Source organism: Polyodon spathula, chromosome 37, assembly GCF_017654505.1.
Source record: "Polyodon spathula isolate WHYD16114869_AA chromosome 37, ASM1765450v1, whole genome shotgun sequence".
Taxonomy (NCBI): Eukaryota; Metazoa; Chordata; class Actinopteri; order Acipenseriformes; family Polyodontidae; genus Polyodon; species Polyodon spathula.
This window is the reverse complement of record NC_054570.1, coordinates 1,942,851-1,960,172: the sequence shown is the minus strand read 5'-3', so window position 1 is coordinate 1,960,172 and position 17,322 is coordinate 1,942,851. Positions and strand designations below refer to the sequence as shown.

The 17,322-nt window shown below is 38.3% G+C and overlaps 1 protein-coding gene and 1 long non-coding RNA gene across 7 annotated transcripts; one reads left to right on the top strand and one right to left on the bottom strand.

Moving 5' to 3' along the window:
* Positions 1-925: 925 nt before the first annotated feature.
* On the top strand, positions 926-8,481 carry LOC121304118. Of its 6 annotated transcripts, none has more exons than XM_041235075.1 (10): positions 929-1,104; positions 2,797-2,856; positions 3,689-3,831; positions 3,910-4,442; positions 5,094-5,141; positions 5,823-6,149; positions 6,537-6,575; positions 6,851-6,889; positions 7,308-7,380; positions 7,992-8,481. In XM_041235075.1, the coding sequence occupies exons 4-10, from the start codon at positions 3,998-4,000 to the stop codon at positions 8,146-8,148; spliced, it is 1,128 nt and encodes a 375-aa protein (XP_041091009.1). In that variant the 5' UTR covers positions 929-1,104; positions 2,797-2,856; positions 3,689-3,831; positions 3,910-3,997; the 3' UTR covers positions 8,149-8,481. The 6 variants fall into 6 exon arrangements, with proteins under 6 accessions (XP_041091007.1, XP_041091006.1, XP_041091009.1 ...); XM_041235074.1 differs by having other exon boundaries at positions 1,078-1,104; positions 2,793-2,856; XM_041235072.1 differs by lacking the exon at positions 3,689-3,831 and having other exon boundaries at positions 928-1,104; positions 2,793-2,856.
* Positions 8,482-12,340: 3,859 nt separating this feature from the next.
* Positions 12,341-17,172, bottom strand: LOC121304120. The gene is made up of 3 exons (XR_005947923.1): positions 17,091-17,172; positions 13,242-13,581; positions 12,341-13,098 (listed from the first exon to the last, which is right to left on the bottom strand). It is a non-coding gene; the product is annotated as an uncharacterized LOC121304120 (long non-coding RNA).
* Between the last annotated feature and the right edge of the window lie 150 nt (positions 17,173-17,322).

The window sequence follows — 17,322 nt, the reverse complement described above, 5'->3', positions numbered from 1 at the left end:
GTAGACAGCTTCTAATAAACTGACAGGTGTCACAAGCCTTAGCATACCTCTTTGTATACAAAATGTCAAATTTAGACGTAATGTAATTTTACAAGTGATATTTGCCCACATTTCTGTGCATAGAATTATTGTGTAAGATTGGTAACGAGGTCGCATATGAAGTTTAGTGCGGTTTAACATGCATATGACGGTTTGGAGAACCATATGCATCATACACATGGGAGGGGTCATACTAATAATAGACGTATCCCTCCAACTTATTCTGCACTTTCCACTGTATTTAGTGCACTATTTAATGTATTATGCTACTGTATTATGCGCTTTCCACTGTATTTAATGCACTATTTCATGTATTCTGCACTTTCCACTGTATTCAGTTTATTATGTATTATGCTACTATCATGTATGATATACTATCCACTGTATTTAATGTATTATGGAATGTTTTTACTGTATACCATGTAAGATGCATTTCTCTGTATTTGAAGTATTATGGATTTTCTTGTTTTTACCGCATCTGGTAAAGCGCTTTGTGATGGTGGTCCACTATGAAAGGCGCTATATAAAATAAGGATTGATTGATCGATTGATCTCATCGCCACACAACCAGCATGACAGTAAACACGGTGAAGCGTTATATGCAAGTCAGTGATCAGCAGATTTGTCAGCCGGCTGAAGAGCACATCGTGTGGTGTTCACCTTCTCTACTGTGCACAATAAAAGATTTTATTTATGTGGGTAAATATCGGGACTTTCTTCCTATTGATCGGGATACGGGACATTTGGGGTGTTGAAAGCCATTGGGTTGCTGCCGAACCCCAGCGTCCTTGGTCCCGACCATATCTCATATATTATCATTTATACCATGATCATATAAATTCTATGAGAAATGGATGGGAAAGAAAGTGACATCTGACAACTTCCTGTATCTGTTTTAGTAAGCGTCCACACACGCCCTATAGCTGCTGAAGCTAAGAGCCTTGCTGCGCAACGTTACACAACAGATTGCAAAACGACAAGGAAAATTAATAAACCTGCACAAATACTACCATCGCAGATTGCAGTTCATTCCATACACACACGCAATAGAGATGGCTGTGAAAGGTAAGAAAACGAAATGTTTTAACTTCTTCTAAATTCTAATTAAAGCCAATTTCAGTTTACTACTTCTTTTGCAGTAGGCTATCTGCTTCTTCACTCATCGATAGTTAAAACAAAAAAGATATTTAAAAATTAAAACACGACGTTTGGTCTCACGACATCGTGGACAAGTAGCATAGACGGAAATAATATTCAATATTCCCCACATGTAGTTTTAGCTTTATCTAGACGCGAAACTTTAGGGGGGGGGGGGGGGGGGGGGGGGGGGGGGGGGGGGGGGGTTTTTATGATGAAACAATTACTGACAGTACTGTTTTTTTTTTTTTTATCTGAAGACGTTGAGGGTCCAGTTATTTACCAGTCGTACAAAACAGTAGGCGAAGTTATATAGGGAGGGATAATGCGTACCGGGTGCTGTTCTAGACCCATCGAGGGTGTAATGAATGAAGGGAATTGTCACAAGTAGTGAAACATAATTTTCAATATAGATCAATATATCCTTTACAATAGGTGGCAGGCAGGGTAGACAGACCACTAGTCATTGCAGAAATAAAATAATAATTACAATAATAATAATAATAATAATAATAATGTTCGTGCAAATTTGAAAGCACGTGAATCTAACCTATAGAAGTCTGATGGAATGTATCACGTGGCTATTTTAACATTTCGGTAGTCAAAGCGTGATTTTTTTTTTTTTTTTTTAAGCAAAACTTCTAAAGGATTGTATAAATTATGTCATTTATGTAGTTTACAAGTATAGGCTGTATAACGTTGGTTCAGAAAAAAATAAAATAAAATAAAAATAAAATAAAATAAAACGTCAAAAGCTGTTACAAAATGTTATCATGCCGTTTGAGATACCATGATCTCTACATTTAATATGAAACATCACAGTAAAGGAAATATTTCATGAAATGAAATACAGGGGAAACGTATAAATGAAATAGAACAATATAAAATAAGAGATTACATTTCTGTAACGGGGTAGGTATTTATTTAAAGTAAACAGGGAATTAGGGTTAGCATTGTCCAAAAGAAAATTATTTTTTAGCCCCGTTGCAAAAAGTTCCTGGCGACAGCGGTTATTATAAACCAGATATTTAATACCAATGTATAATTTCAGTTTTTACACTGAACTTAATCCCAGATGACATTCCAACGTGAAGATAATGTAGCTATTTAGAAATTAAAGTCTGAAACATGAAAGGCGTGGGCTCTCACTATTCGCCTACAGTGTAATACACTTAACATTACACAGTGTCGATATTTATTCATGATTTCTCCGGGAACTGCTCTAAACTGTTAGTGTAGCTCAGCAAACACTTTTGTAAATACGGTTGTCTAATTCAATAAAATAAATTCTGCTGAAATTGTTTAAAGCAAATAAATAATGTGATCAATCGTAAAAGTATACTTGCCGTGCACTTCCAATATATATATATATATATATATATATATATATATGTGTGTGTGTGTGTGTGTGTGTGTGTGTGTGTGTGTGTGTGTGTGTGTGTGTGTGTGTGTGAAAATCAGACCCAGGGAGTGTAAAACATTTGAATGATGGTAAGCATAGCAGTATTTGAATTGACTATCTGCTACTGTGTTGTGTAAAAGCCTGTGAGATTTCTTGTTGTGTTAAATAATGTTTCCCTTTTTTTTTTTTTTTTTTTTTTTTTTTTTAATTAAAGATAGAGTGAATCCAGCTCTGTGGGGAAATCCATACGATGTCAAACACCCTACAACAGAGACAGGGTGAGTCATCAAAACCAAACAATGAAACAGTTTTGCCTCGGACATCAACAGAGCAATCTCTGACGAAAAAGCACAGTGACACGAAAAGAAATACTAAGAAACAACTTCGCTGCTTTGGGAATTTGTTCTTTGTGGAGCGTCTTGCTAGGTTCACCCCTATTAACGTTTTGTAAACCGTAGAGGTGTGTAATAAAGCATAGCGAAAGCGCATCATGGTGTGTGTGTGTGTGCATAAAAGTTTTAAAAAGTATGGCAAACTATGGTAACTATTATAATCACGGTAACTATGGTAACAATTACAAATGCAATTATGTATTTCACTCTGAAAATGTCCTTTCTAAAGTAGGCCCCAGGGTATTGGATTAAGGACAACTATGCGTGTTAAAGCTGACGGCGGTGTTCAGATTTGGACTTGCATATCCCTGACTGAGAACAAGAACAGTGAGCATGATGCCTGTTTTATGCTCTTCCAATACCCGATCAAATTGTCAATCGAATAGCTGGTATCTTATACGTCCATCGATAAACAATACGCCCAGTGATCTTCAAGGAATGGATTTCTATATCTTGTCTCAGTCTGTTGTGTTCCAGCTGTGTGCTCCTCGAAACTTAATAACTTAATAATCTATCGCATGACTTTCCTGCCTGAATTATAAATGGCGATTTTAAAAGACATCAAGTAAAGGAAAGCGATACGAAAATGTCGACTCTTCATTCATTTGAACGGGCCACCGGATTTATTTTAGCCATGAAAGATTTCTTTTTTTTATTATTATTATTAACTCTGTAGAAGCAAAACGGAACATTAAAATGTTGGTTTCTGTTTTGAAAGAATGTTCCAGCACTGCACCCGAATATAAAGTGTTGAAGCCCCACCTAATGGACACTAAGGAGAAAGACGGGAGGGGGCGCAAACTCCTATTAGCTAACTGCAGTCGGGCTACTGCAACACCTCACGAATTGATTAATCTGCAGGTGTGTACATAGTAAAAAAAAAAAAAAAAAAAAAAAAAAATGAAATCAAAATCTGACGTCCTTTGTTTTTGATTCTAGCATTCTTGAAGAGGACATTTCTGGAATCAAAACTCCAGTACAAGAATCTGGCAGTGAGGGAGTGCATCGTGTCAGTGTTGAATTGGAGATGAAAGTCATCCAAGACGAGATGGACAGAAGCACACCCAGCCAACCTTTAGCACGCACTGCGGTACACTCAGGCGAAGAAGACTCAGGCGAAGAAGACTCAGGCGAAGCTCCCAGTTCCCCTGATTCCATTGCTGACCCCCAACTGGAATACCCAGCCCAAGAAGGGCACCCTGCTTTGGACACCGCATTGACCCCAAGTGAGGAAGATGTTGGAGCCCCAACTCCGGGTTCTGGAGATGTTCCTGCTGTATCTTGGAGCTTGGACCAAGGCCTGGTTCCTACTGCTGATTCTGATGATAAAAAGAAGGAGAAAAAAGAAAAGAACCACCTTCAGAAGAAGTCCAAGGCCAAGAAGATGAAGAAAAATAAACCGTCTCCAGCGAAGGCTTCATCAGATCTCGGCTGGGATATCACGAAGGTGCTGAGACCTTGGTGGTTGATAGGTAAGATGTTATCCCATAGAAAGGGAATTTTGCCACACATCCATCTGTCACTGAACTGATACAGCTTTGAAATCGCTCCTGTTTGTTTCAAGAATCAGTGTTACTAATAGGTTGTACTGTAGTTATTCACTATTGTTCAATAGCTGATGTAAAACAAGCTTTTTTTTGTAAATGGGCAGTTTCAATTAAAAAAGCTTTCTTACAGTTTGGTGGACCCTAAGATGATTGCACGCACCTCCTGTCCAGTAGTGAAGAAATAAGTCTGCGTTTCACCTTGTGAGCTAAACACTGTTTTGTCTAATGAACAACACACAAACTAATGAAAATTGTTCATTTGAAAAATTCAGTAAATCCAGGAATCAAGCTGAATGCGACAAAACTGAAACTAGAAATTGTCAAGCAAAAAAAAAAAAAATCATAACATAACAAGTATTATAATGACAAAGCTTTTTTTATTTTTTAAATGCAATCAAAATTAAGATTGAGATTCGATTTTTGAATCGTTTAACTGTCCAAATTACAAGTAAACATCACTCAAGATTTAGATATATTAAAAGGAACCTAAATTCAATATGTTTATTTTTGTATTTCTAAAAACACTGGGTAATCCAGGCTTAGTATGATAATTTATATTTGTTTTATTTTTCACAGTTGTCCTGATAGTTATACTGCTAGGCGTGCACTCTGCTGATGCTACCAGTAAGTCATTACATTACTTTTTGTATTATTATTATCATAAAAGACAAACAACTTCGCTTTTAAAACTTGGCATAAGGTTTGTCTTCTTGAAATTAATCTCTTTGAGTTGAATTTCACCTTGTCTGAAGTATCCCGGATGCCAGACGTCATTCTATCCAAATTGTGTCATTATAGTCGTATGCGAATGTATTTGAACACCTCGCTGCTTCTGTAGTTTTGATTTGTTGTGCATATGAAATCAAACCAGTAACTGAAAATCTTGGAAAATTGTCAAAATAGGCAAATTGATGGCTTTAGAAGTTGTTTAAGATGTCTAATTAAAGCCCAAAGTGGTCTAACATTTTCAGAGTCCCTGTTTCTATATCAGTGATTACTGAGTGAAAATTGAAATTCTCCCACCCAGAGCTTTTCATGGAGAGAGGTATATAAAATATATAAATGACAAATCTTCAGGTGATCTAATGCACACAACTGTATGTGCCCTTTCAACTCTGCTAGCCCCACCCACTTTACATGTAGACAGCGAGAGTAGGTGGGGCTTACAAAGTTGACAGGTTACATAACCCAGAACCAATAAAATATAATAAAAAAAAATATTTAAAATGACATTTCTACAGTATTTACTCAGATAGCACTTATTTAAATATTAATAATTTAATACTGTCCTCGTCTTTCTTTCAGATACACCCTCTCTGGTCTGTATTGGGCAAACGGCAGCCCTGGAGTTTAACAAGCAGGGCCCTGTAAAAGGACCTTGCACTGTGTACAAAGGAAATTTGCGGAACGCCAAGCTGGTTTACAAAAATGAGATTGTATCTGACTGTCCTCCAAAACCATACGTCCTCCCGGGTGATCAAAGCTACTTATTCTGCAAAGCGGACAACAGAACAGCCCTGCTTCTGGTGTTAAATGTTACATTGGAGCACAACAGCAAATTCACAGTTGAATTTATAACTCAAAATGGCAGCTCAGGCTTCATGGAAACCAGCCTGCAAGTCAATAGCACTGGTAGGTTCTTGCTAAATATTCCAGTAAAAAGGTCCACTTCTGAAAGGCTGACTTCTGAAATGAAATGTTTTAGAAATGACCGCTAGCTTTGTGTGACTGAGCGTGATCTGTATGAGTAAATGGACAACGCACTCAATTTAACATCCCAGTTGCAAAGCTGGCAGAAATCTGCCCGTCTTTCTTTTAGTCACGGGGTTCCGTTGCCATGTTCGTTATTGCTGTCTGGCAGTTTCTGGTTTTCATTCTGCGTTGTGGAATTCACTCACCATTTCCCATGCTTGCCAAATATATGCCAAGAAAAATGAGCCTTTCCAAACAGACCTAAAAATGAATTTTGGAATAATCACCAAACATATATTTAACACTCCGCTCTGCATCTCATTTCAGATTGCCCTTCAAAAACGACAAATACGGAGTCTCACAACGGTGAGTTTGTGCCCCAAAATGCTGTAGCTTCACAATTGCTAATAATGTCCTATATTCCTGCACTCGCTGTAGCGTGATTTAAACCTAATACAATTTACTACAGTAGATACTGTAAGACTTTTTGTTAGCTTTTGTGAAGCAGTTGTGATGCAGACTTTCAGCAGGACTTTTCCGATTCACCTTGTGATTCATTAACCTAATGATGGCTGTGTAAAATACACTGTGAGAATCAATGCCACAGCATTCTGCTAAAGTAATATTTTTTTGTTACACAGATACGAACACAGCAAGCAACCCCAGTGCCAGCATCCTAAGTAAGTGTGAAATCAATGACAAGTCAAGTAATAAACTACCTAAGAAATTAAAACAGAAACTGTTTCAATATATGGTTGTGTGTCCCTCACGAATCATATATCAGGTGATTTTTGGGTGAAAATAAATCAGTCCTTTTGCCGGCCTGCACCAAAGTACACTTGTTATTGCTGGCATTATTTATTTATTTGGCAACATACAGGTGATGCAGGGTTGCATTGCAAGTTTAATATATAATGTACATTATAGTTTACAGTAAGTGCAAATAGCATTACAGTACGGCAATATGATAAGAACTAGGATAGCAGTAAGTTGTAGCTCTGTCTAAGGTTCAACGAGTTCCATCTACAGTGAAATGATAGCAATGCAATCGTGCAAGGAGCCTGCATGCTCAACGCTTTTAACTTTGTGTTTTTCTAGTTATTCTTTTTTCCGTGTTTGGAGTTTGGAGTCTCTTTGCTATTCTTGTGGCTGCGTACTGTTTTTGCAAAAGGTAAGACTTAAATATATATATTTTAGTACTTTATTTACTTGGGTAAAACCTAGGTAGAAACTAAGTCAAGTTGACAAACCAGAAACATGTGACACTTGACTTTCTTTGTTTTTAGTGTTGCAAGATAAAATCTTATCTAAAAAATATCAAACTGTGGACGCACATAGTTGCTGTTCAACAAGCATATAAGGAGTTCTCTTTTTAAATCGCTCCTATAACAAAGACTACAGCTGTGGCCGAAAGTTTTGCATCACCCTATAGAAGGAACACTCATTTTGCTTCATAAAGACGTTAGGATAACACTACATTAACATATTAAATTGCACGCCACCGCTTTGTAGTTTTTCATTTTCTCAATGGAAAACTGACAATTGAAAAAATGTGACATTTCAAAATCCAACAGGAAATAATACTGTACTGGCTTCCAGCGACTTTTTTTGCGATATCATTTTGTAGGTTCTTTGATAACACTGGGTTAAATAAAGGATCTGAATTATGTTCATGTAGCTTTTTAATGATGTCTCAATCCTAAAATTCTAAATGATGCAAAACTTTTCAGCCACAGCTGTATATTAAAAGATTAACAACCATGTGGTGTGTTGTTCTTTCAGAAGGTCCAATAGAAACCAAGAAAACATAGAATTAGGTGAAGTGGCCTCTAGTGGATCGGATGAGCGTGACCAGCCACCTGTAACTGGAAATGGATACCAACCAGTAGCAAGGAGAGACACTGCAGGATCTCCTGAGGATCGGCCTGCAGCTGACTGAAGATGTACTCCACATCCCGAAGCTGTGGGCCAATTACTCTTCACAGCTATCTGTTCAATGCATTAACTTCATTAGCTATAACAGTTCACCTTCTGTGGCATGCTTGGCTTTGCTTATTTATATTCATTAAACATAGAAAAATGTACCCATTAAAACTAGCAGGCAGGCTTTTATATTGTATTCACTAATTATTTTAAAGAGAGCCTTACATTTTTGTTAATATCTTGCGCCTATAGCTGTAGTTCTACTTCAATTTTATTTGCTCACTAATGGCTATTTTCATGTATCTTGAATTAATAATTATGTTATGTTATTAAAGTTGCACACAATTGAGTTATTAGTCTAAGTGAAAAAGGAAAACTGAAAGCAGTAAGAGGCAAACAAACAACATGTGAGGTTTAATGAAATAATGCAGATAAAAGGGTGTATTTTATAAGGGATAGTTTACCATGGTTTGTTTTTAACATGCTTTACCAGACCTCTCTGTGCTTTACAATGCTTCCCTATGCTTTACCAGACCTCTCTGTGCTTTACAATGCTTCCCTATGCTTTACCAGACCTCTCTGTGCTTTACAATGCTTCCCTCTGCTTTACCAGACCTCTCTGTGCTTTACAATGCTTCCCTCTGCTTTACCAGACCTCTCTGTGCTTTACAATGCTTCCCTATGCTTTACCAGACCTCTCTGTGCTTTACAATGCTTCCCTCTGCTTTACCAGACCTCTCTGTGCTTTACAATGCTTCCCTATGCTTTACCAGACCTCTCTGTGCTTTACAATGCTTCCCTATGCTTTACCAGACCTCTCTGTGCTTTACAATGCTTTTGCTTTACCAGACCTCTCTGTGCTTTATAATGCTCTGCTTTTAGGGTCCTTGCTTTCTAAGTGTTGCTCAATGAACCAAGAATAAGTAAGTTGAAACCCAGACTGAAGATAACCAGGAAAAAAAAAAAAATATATATATATATATATATATATATATATATATATATATATATATATATATATATATATATATATATATAAATTGAAAACTGATCAGTTGCCTTTAAATCCAGTAGAGCAGCAGTTCCCAACCCCGGTTCTGGGGACCCCCTGTGTCTGCTGGTTTCCATTCCAGCTCTCAATTACTCAACTAGACCCTTCATCGAACTGATCAATTAGGCCGTTTAAATTTTGTCCCGCTCTTGAAAAGCTGGAGCTTTCCACTTAACTTTAAATATTACAAACAATTTGAAATCTGAGCTGAGAACAATTAAAAAGGCCTAATTAAGCTAACAGTGGGATTCAAGGAAGGGTCTAGTTAATTGAGAGTTCAGCTGGAGTGAAAAGCAGCAGACACACAGGGGGTCCCCAGAGGACTGGGGTTGAGAACTACTGCAGCCGCTTTTCCTTTCACTGTTGAGGAGCAACATTTTCTTCTTTTTAAACCCCTAATGATCTCATCTGGTAGCCTAGCATCAACATGTGCATTCCCGTAGTGGCCATTGCATTACCAGACTTGCACTGTGCTTTATTACACTTTGCTATGGTTTATTTTTTTTTTAATACACCTTACCATACCTCTCTGCGCTTTACAATGCTTGCCTGTGCTTTCAGTTGGTTTTGCCCTTTTCACAGTTCCACTAGCACAGCTTTTGAGTAGGCTATATATTCAGTGTGTAACCCAATCATTAACGCTGTTACTTTTGGTAAGGTAGTCCAGTATTAGCGCTAATCAGGCTCTATGGAACCAACTGGTTATGTACAGAACCGGACAGAAGTATGAGCACACCCTTAAAAAAGTTCACCACGGTATTTTTGCAGTTTCACCATGCTTTTCCCATGGTTGTGCTATGCATTTATCAAAGCTGACTATGGTTTTAATAAACTTGACCATACCTCGCTATTAACATGAAATTACAAGCGTAAGCGTAAATTACAAGGGTGGGACGGTTTTGTTGTATTTGTCATATACACTAATGTAACATTTGTGCTTCAGAAATGAATCATGTTAGCTAGTTCAAAGGCTCTTGAAAGTACTGCTTTTAGAATTGCTTTTACTGTTATTAAATGTGTGGAATGCAACTGAATAACTTTCTGTACCGGGTTCTGTTATGTGATCTTTTCCTCAAATGACAGCTATGGAAATGTTTCAAAATTCCATCAGATATTACTGAGAGGCATACTCATCACTTAATCACAACGGGTCTATAGTAAAGATGCACTTATATACAAGTTTACCACAGTAAGTTTACACACACTTTTTGCTGTTTTCACATTGTTATGCTATGCATTTACCATAGTATAACATGGCTTGCCATGCTTTTAAAATGTCTTTACAATACCTCTCTGTGCTTTACAATGCTTCCCTGTGCTTTACCAGACCTCTCTGTGCTTTACAATGCTTCCCTATGCTTTACCAGACCTCTCTGTGCTTTACAATGCTTCCCTATGCTTTACCAGACCTCTCTGTGCTTTACAATGCTTCCCTCTGCTTTACCAGACCTCTCTGTGCTTTACAATGCTTGCCTGTGCTTTACCATGCTTTCACTGTGCTTTATTACACTTTGTTATATATTTTTATTATGGGAAACTTTTATAAGGTTGATTAATAAAGAAATACCCCGAAACTGATTCACTCCAGCATACAAACAGCAAGACTAATATTAGGCTTTCTGCAGTGGAGAACAAATTTTAAAACACAAAATACACTATACGTGTACGATACTGACCCCTACTGGCTACCTGACAGCATTTCTGGCAGTATTATATTATTCATCTACATTGATTTTCAGTATGACGGTTTGAAGATGTATTACCTTATTGACACCACCTAAAGAATGTTTTGAAAATGTGACTTAAGTGATTGGCAGTCACAAGGCTTCAACACGTTTAGACTGCAATGTATTTAGTTGGTATGGATGGTGTAGCAGAGTAGGGGAAGTAAAATTGTAGACCTGTACCCAATTATAACCCTCATAGACTACACCACAATGGATATATGTCTTTTACATATCTTTTACATTTGTAGGGTTTTTTTTGTTTGTTTTTTTTTTTGTTTTTTTTTTTTTTTTTGGGGGGGGGGGGGGGGGTTAAAGGCCCAGTATATCAAACAAAAAATTTAACAAATCCAAGCACTCACCAAACACAAGCAATAATGCTTTCATGTTTTATTTAATTAGAAAGTTCAAAACCTGAATACAGTCTGTTTAGATAGTTAATACACAAGGAAATAAATGACGCAAGCAGATACAACTACAGAAAAACATGCAGTACAGCAAAGCAGAAGTTCAGTGTTATTATTAGCAGATGCTTTTTATCTAAAGAGACTTCAGAGTCGCTCAGGGTCACACACAGGGAGCCAGGGGCTTAGCTGGGATTGAACCAGGAACCTCCTGGTAACAAGCCCCTTTATTTCACCCCTGGCAAAGAACATCAAATTATCCCTTTGTTTACAATGGAGATTTTACTATGACACATTTGCTGCATGAGACGTGCTGACATTTTCTGCATGCTGCTAAATAAAATAATTTATATATATTATAATTATTTAATATAACCATGTATCCAAGTGGTATTTGTGTTTGTTAAATCATGGTAAATGATAAAGTACATTTCGTAAAAATTAGGCTAGACTCTACAATGTTATCAACTCTAACTTGTTATTAGAACAATTTGTGTGTAATATACACCATATATATATATATATATATATATATATATATATATAATATATATATACAGCTACCTTGCAATCTGTCAGCGTTTAGTTTTTATGAAGACTAATATCAATATAACAACAAGTGTTGCAAATGGGAACACTACAATACATACATAGAGGAGTAGAGGGTGTGGATACGCTTCAGGATCTGAAAAAGGAACAAAATAGACTTTAGTTCACACGTGATATGCAGACAGAAATATAGACCCTCAACCCTGCTGACAATTGCAGTAACTGCTGGTGAGCTGTTAAACAGAAACACTTACTGTGAAATACAAGTAAAATAAATAAGAGAGCCGCTCAGAGCAGCTCAGTGAAAGAACGCGCTTATCGGCCCTTCCTCTTTCACAGCACCAAGAAGAACTGAGCACGGCTGGATTTTTCTTAAATACACGTTCGGCCGTGCAGTTTGCGAAAAAAATGTTTTTAAAAAAAGCATGTGAAACATACAGACGCAGTCTCTGTACAGTATTTTCCATCCTGCCTGTGCATGGTAACTGTTTCCAGTTTCACACCAAAATTAGGCACTTTTCTATTTTGCAGACTTTCTAAAGGCATACTGTGCACATTTAAAACTGAAATAAATGAATACATAAATCTTTTGTAAAATGTCCTAAACAAAAGGCAACCTCGCAGGGGCCCCAGTTCTGCTGGGGGCACTACGCTATAGCGTAATTTGTGTATAGGTTAATTCGGCCCTTGTTCTGCTCCCCCTGAGCAGATCAGAGTCCTGCAGAGCGGATCAGTGATCCGACTAGAGAGTAATTCTCACCCTGAGCCACTCAGTTACTTAATGCAGCCTCTGTTGTTTCCTAGGAGGCTACACTGCAAACTATTATTTGCCACCGGGTGGTGTTTTAATGAATCACAAAGTTTCATAAAATACATGGAATTTGGAATCTGCCAACACTCACAGAATTTAGCCACACCCAGGGTTTTCTTCAGCAGAAAGACCCCAGAGCTATGCTTCAATAGACACTGGTATTCCTCCAATGTTCCTGGTGTGACAGAGAGTTCCCGGGATATGAGGAATGACCCGTTCTCCACTGGTGTGATTATCATCGCCTCACCCATCTCTCTACCTCTTCTCTGAAACACCAGGCTGAGCCCCGTGGAGTTGCCCACGTTGATCTCGCAGTGCAGCACAAATGGATTCTCGGCTGTCTGGTTGAAAAGAAGGGGACCTGCAAGGGATTTTGAGGGCAGGGTTCATGTTGGCACAAGTTCACCCAAGCTCAGTCAGGAAACTCCTGTGATAGATTATTTATTAAAACATTACTACATTATGCATATTGGACATTACATTGCCCTTTTGCGGTACCCCAGCCCCATAAATTGCAAACGGCAATGTAATTTGTAACCTGGATGATCTAAACTCAGACTCCGTGTTTACCGTGAACAAAGAGCTGTGTTCCATCACCGGAGGTCCTCTTTGGAGTGTTCCCCTCCACATAGGACAGCATGCAGTAATACCTACAGGAGTCCTGGAGCTGCAGCTCATAGATCTGCATGGATGCGTTCTCCTCTCCAGTCAGGGCTACTCGTCCCTTGAACTGGGATCCAGGAGAGGGGTGCAGGGGGATGTCGTCGTCGTCATCCCCAGCCCCGGGAATGAACCAGTACACGCCTGATGGATTTGCTGATGTAGGAGATGTTGCAGTTCAGAGTGACGTTGCCTCCTTCCTCTGCAGTCACCAGGTCCGGCCATTGGGAAATATGAACAGTTTGGGTACCTGCAAGATATATTTCAAAGAATACTCATCTGCCCAATAGGATTTTTCCTGGGTTACCTGCTTGTATAGATCTAGCACAGGGGTGGCCAACCCTGATCCTGGAGAGCTGCAGGGTCTTCTGGTTTTCGTTCCACCAGAGTTCTCAATTATTTAATCAAACCAATTATTTTCATAATTTGCCAACTTTCATATCACTTTTCCAGGCCTTTAGCCATTGACGATTTAAATATACCCAGAAAACCTGCAGGATTGTGGCTCTCCAGGACCAGGGCTGGCCACCCCTGATCCAGTGTAACATTTATAGGTTATATATTTAAATGGTTAAGCAAGAGGTGTTTAATGATGTCTCAATCCTAAAATCCTAGGGGATGCAAAGCCTTTGGCCATAGCTGCATGTGTAGTCTGACATAGTGTAGCAGTCCTAGGAGACAAAGCATCCTGGGTAGAAGCGGTGGTCTGTCCCTCCCCACTAATTTAATTTCTGTAGTCCTAACCCTGTGTCAAGTATTGTTGCTGCAGAGTCTAGGCTCCTGCTCTGTTTAACTTCGATAGGATGGCTCGTTCTTATTTCTATACTGAACACACTGCTTCTTACCCACAGTTCCGCCCCATGCTTTCTGTGGTTTATAAACCCTGGGTTACCTCAACCTTCATTTTAGCCCTTTGCAAAGTTGTTTGCAATTTCATCAGTCAAACCACATTCTTTTTTTTCCAGCTAGATTTCAAAGTCTGCACAATTTCTTTATAATCCTTCATGTATGTATGTATGTATGCATGCATGCATGTATGTATGTATGATGTCTTTTCTACCCAGCTCATAAGTCATACCCACTGATTACTAAATAATTTAAAATCCCTGCATAGAGAATCATGCAATATAAGCAAGACATTTTGAAGAGCATGTTGACTCAAGTTCAATGGTATCTCAACGAAGCCTGTGTCGTTTGCATCAATAAAACAGCAAGAAAAAGTCTGCACTCAATTTGCTAGTTTCAATAATGCAGGACGGCCCTATATGAATACCCCTAGCTGTTCTTGTGGGATTTCCTCTGTGTAAACTGCGTTCCAAATCTTATTAGGCCGTCTAAAAACGAGTAGCTTTTTCACAAAGCAGCCAGAAGCATCAAAGCGTTTTGATTTTTGTGGGTTAGTTCATTTCTGCTGTCAGTTTCACAATCTTACTCATAGAATTAGTACAGGTATTCAAAAACATGAAGCGAATTGTACTGGGTGTGGAACAGAAGACGTGGATCGAACAAAGAGCATTTCAGATACATATATTAAATATGTATGCTGTCAGGTTTTGTTTCTATTTGTTTTAACCAGCAGCGTGCACATTTTTTTACAGAACGCTTCAAGATTTGTCATTTATAGCCTTTATATACCTCCCTGCATGAAAACCACTGGATGGGAGAATTTCAATTTTCACTCAGTGTAGAAACAATAGGCACTCGTGTGAAAATGTCAGACCGCTTTATGCTTTAATCAGGCATCTTAAACAACGTCTCCTGCACGTTATCATTTGTGGCGACGTGTTTCTTTTCTATTCCTAATTTAAACCCATTGCATAGTGTTTCATAGATTCTAAATAAATTCAGCTTATATATCATCTATAAGTTTGAATGCGTACATTGAAAAAGCCTTGGCTATCATTGAATTATTACATTTTTTTTACGTAGATCTAAATGTATACCGTTGAGCTTTTCCACAGCACCAGCATTCTTTCCCATTATCTTTCCAAACATGAACCAAAGTCAAACCTCCCACGCAGCCATGTGACTGTTTGGCATCATTTGTTGGAGGAGTCATACTTGTTATAACAAGATTTAAATTATTCACACTCAGCTGCAACTGAGCGCACAGTGTCCTGCCACTGACCCCCCCCCCCCACCCCCCCCCCCCCCCCCCCCCCCCCCCCCCCCCCCCCCCACCCCCACACACACACAAACTGTCAAAAACTAGCAGCACTTATCTTGCAGCAGACTTAAACACACGAGAGCCAGCAGATGCATTTTAATGTCAAGCTCGACAGCACTGCAAGAACAGAGAAGACATCACATCACAACAAGCCGCACAATTCTCTAGAAACTGAACCGCTAGCAGAGAAATGAACTTATTTCACATGAACACGCACTACTCATCCCGTCTCTTTCACGTCTCAAATAAATTATTAAGATACTGCACTGTAATCTGTTCCGTTTTTTTGGTTCCGCACACAATCGCCAGCAATCAAATGTGTCCCTTCAAAGACATGCCACCTCTACCAAGCCATGCGTGTTTTACCTTTGTCAACTCCAGCAGTGGTTTGAGGATAAGCATTTGAGACTCATGTCAGATCAAAATGAGAAGGAAAAATTAGATTCTCAAGAAGTGAAAGTGGCGATGCATTTCCATCTAACTTCATTACGCTGCAGATACTACAACAGCGTGTTTTTAGTTTCATGCAAACATGAAAGCGTGGCACAACGATGGATGGATGATCAGACAGACAGACAGACAGCCCTCTATATCCCCAAAATCCGGCAGTCTCCGTAACTTATGCTAAACCGCGTTACAAAAATACAAGTTTCATGAGACACACAGACAGCTGTATGTAGGAACAGATAGACACTCGCTTACATCTCCAGAATCTATTACTCTCAATACCTTATGCCGAATAGCATTTATACCAAGTTTCAAACAACTGGATAAGTGGTTCTCCAGAAAGATATTGGAGGTCGGTCAATTCATTTCTAAATATCAATTCTACATGAACGCTGGGGATCTCTTTTGTAACGCCTGTTTGCAGATTGATAGAGACTCAGAACACCTTTCAAAGAGACGATGGAAATGTGTCAGCTGATGGCACACAGTTAAAAACTTGGCCGTTTTTCTACAGTTAAAAAACACGTCACTTGTGATGGAAAACTCGTCTCATTTTGAGTTTTATAAAAAGTTGACCTTTAGTGGAGAATTGTTTTTTTTTGTTTGTTTTGTTTTTAAATCTTGATTCTAACAAACTCTAACCCTAATCCTTTTCCGATACAATTGTATACTTACTTCTATTTTGCAAATATATTTACGCATTTGATACAGTGTAACTATGCGTAATAACATTGTAGTTAATATATGTGTCCGCACACGTACATTTACTAACTGCTATGCAAATACACAGTAATTAGAGACACAGTGTACCTTATTTTTTTATATCAAAGGCCATCGAGTAGCAGTCAGTTCGGAGCTCCTCCACCAAAGCATGTTTTAATTAAGAAAACAATTCTATTAAAGCTATCGTCGTGAAATACATTAGCGGTTAATTAAGAGTGAATCAAACAGGAAACAGAAAACGGGTAAAGTAAAAAAAGACACAAACAGCACTCTGCGTTTACAACCTCCCTCCCTCGCCCATTAGTTTTAAGTTAAGGTTACATTTAAGATGTTGTAAATAAGAAACACGTTTAGCTGAATACAAATCCATTTTCACTTTGCCTTATTGTGAAGCCAGGTGATTTAAAATAAGTATTTCCTACCTATAACTGTCACTTGTTAAGTATTTGGGCTTCCCGTTCCTTGTGACTGATAATCATTTTTATATGACTCATATTTTTTAAATGTTACTGGTAACTTGTTTTGTTCTTCTAATTCTGCCTGAGAAATTAATTCTACTTTCTCTAACAGGGTATATAGTGGTCATTGCCTTTAGATTACAAGCGATTTAAAGGAAACGTCGCTGTTCTCTATTTCATAGAAACAGACTTGTCA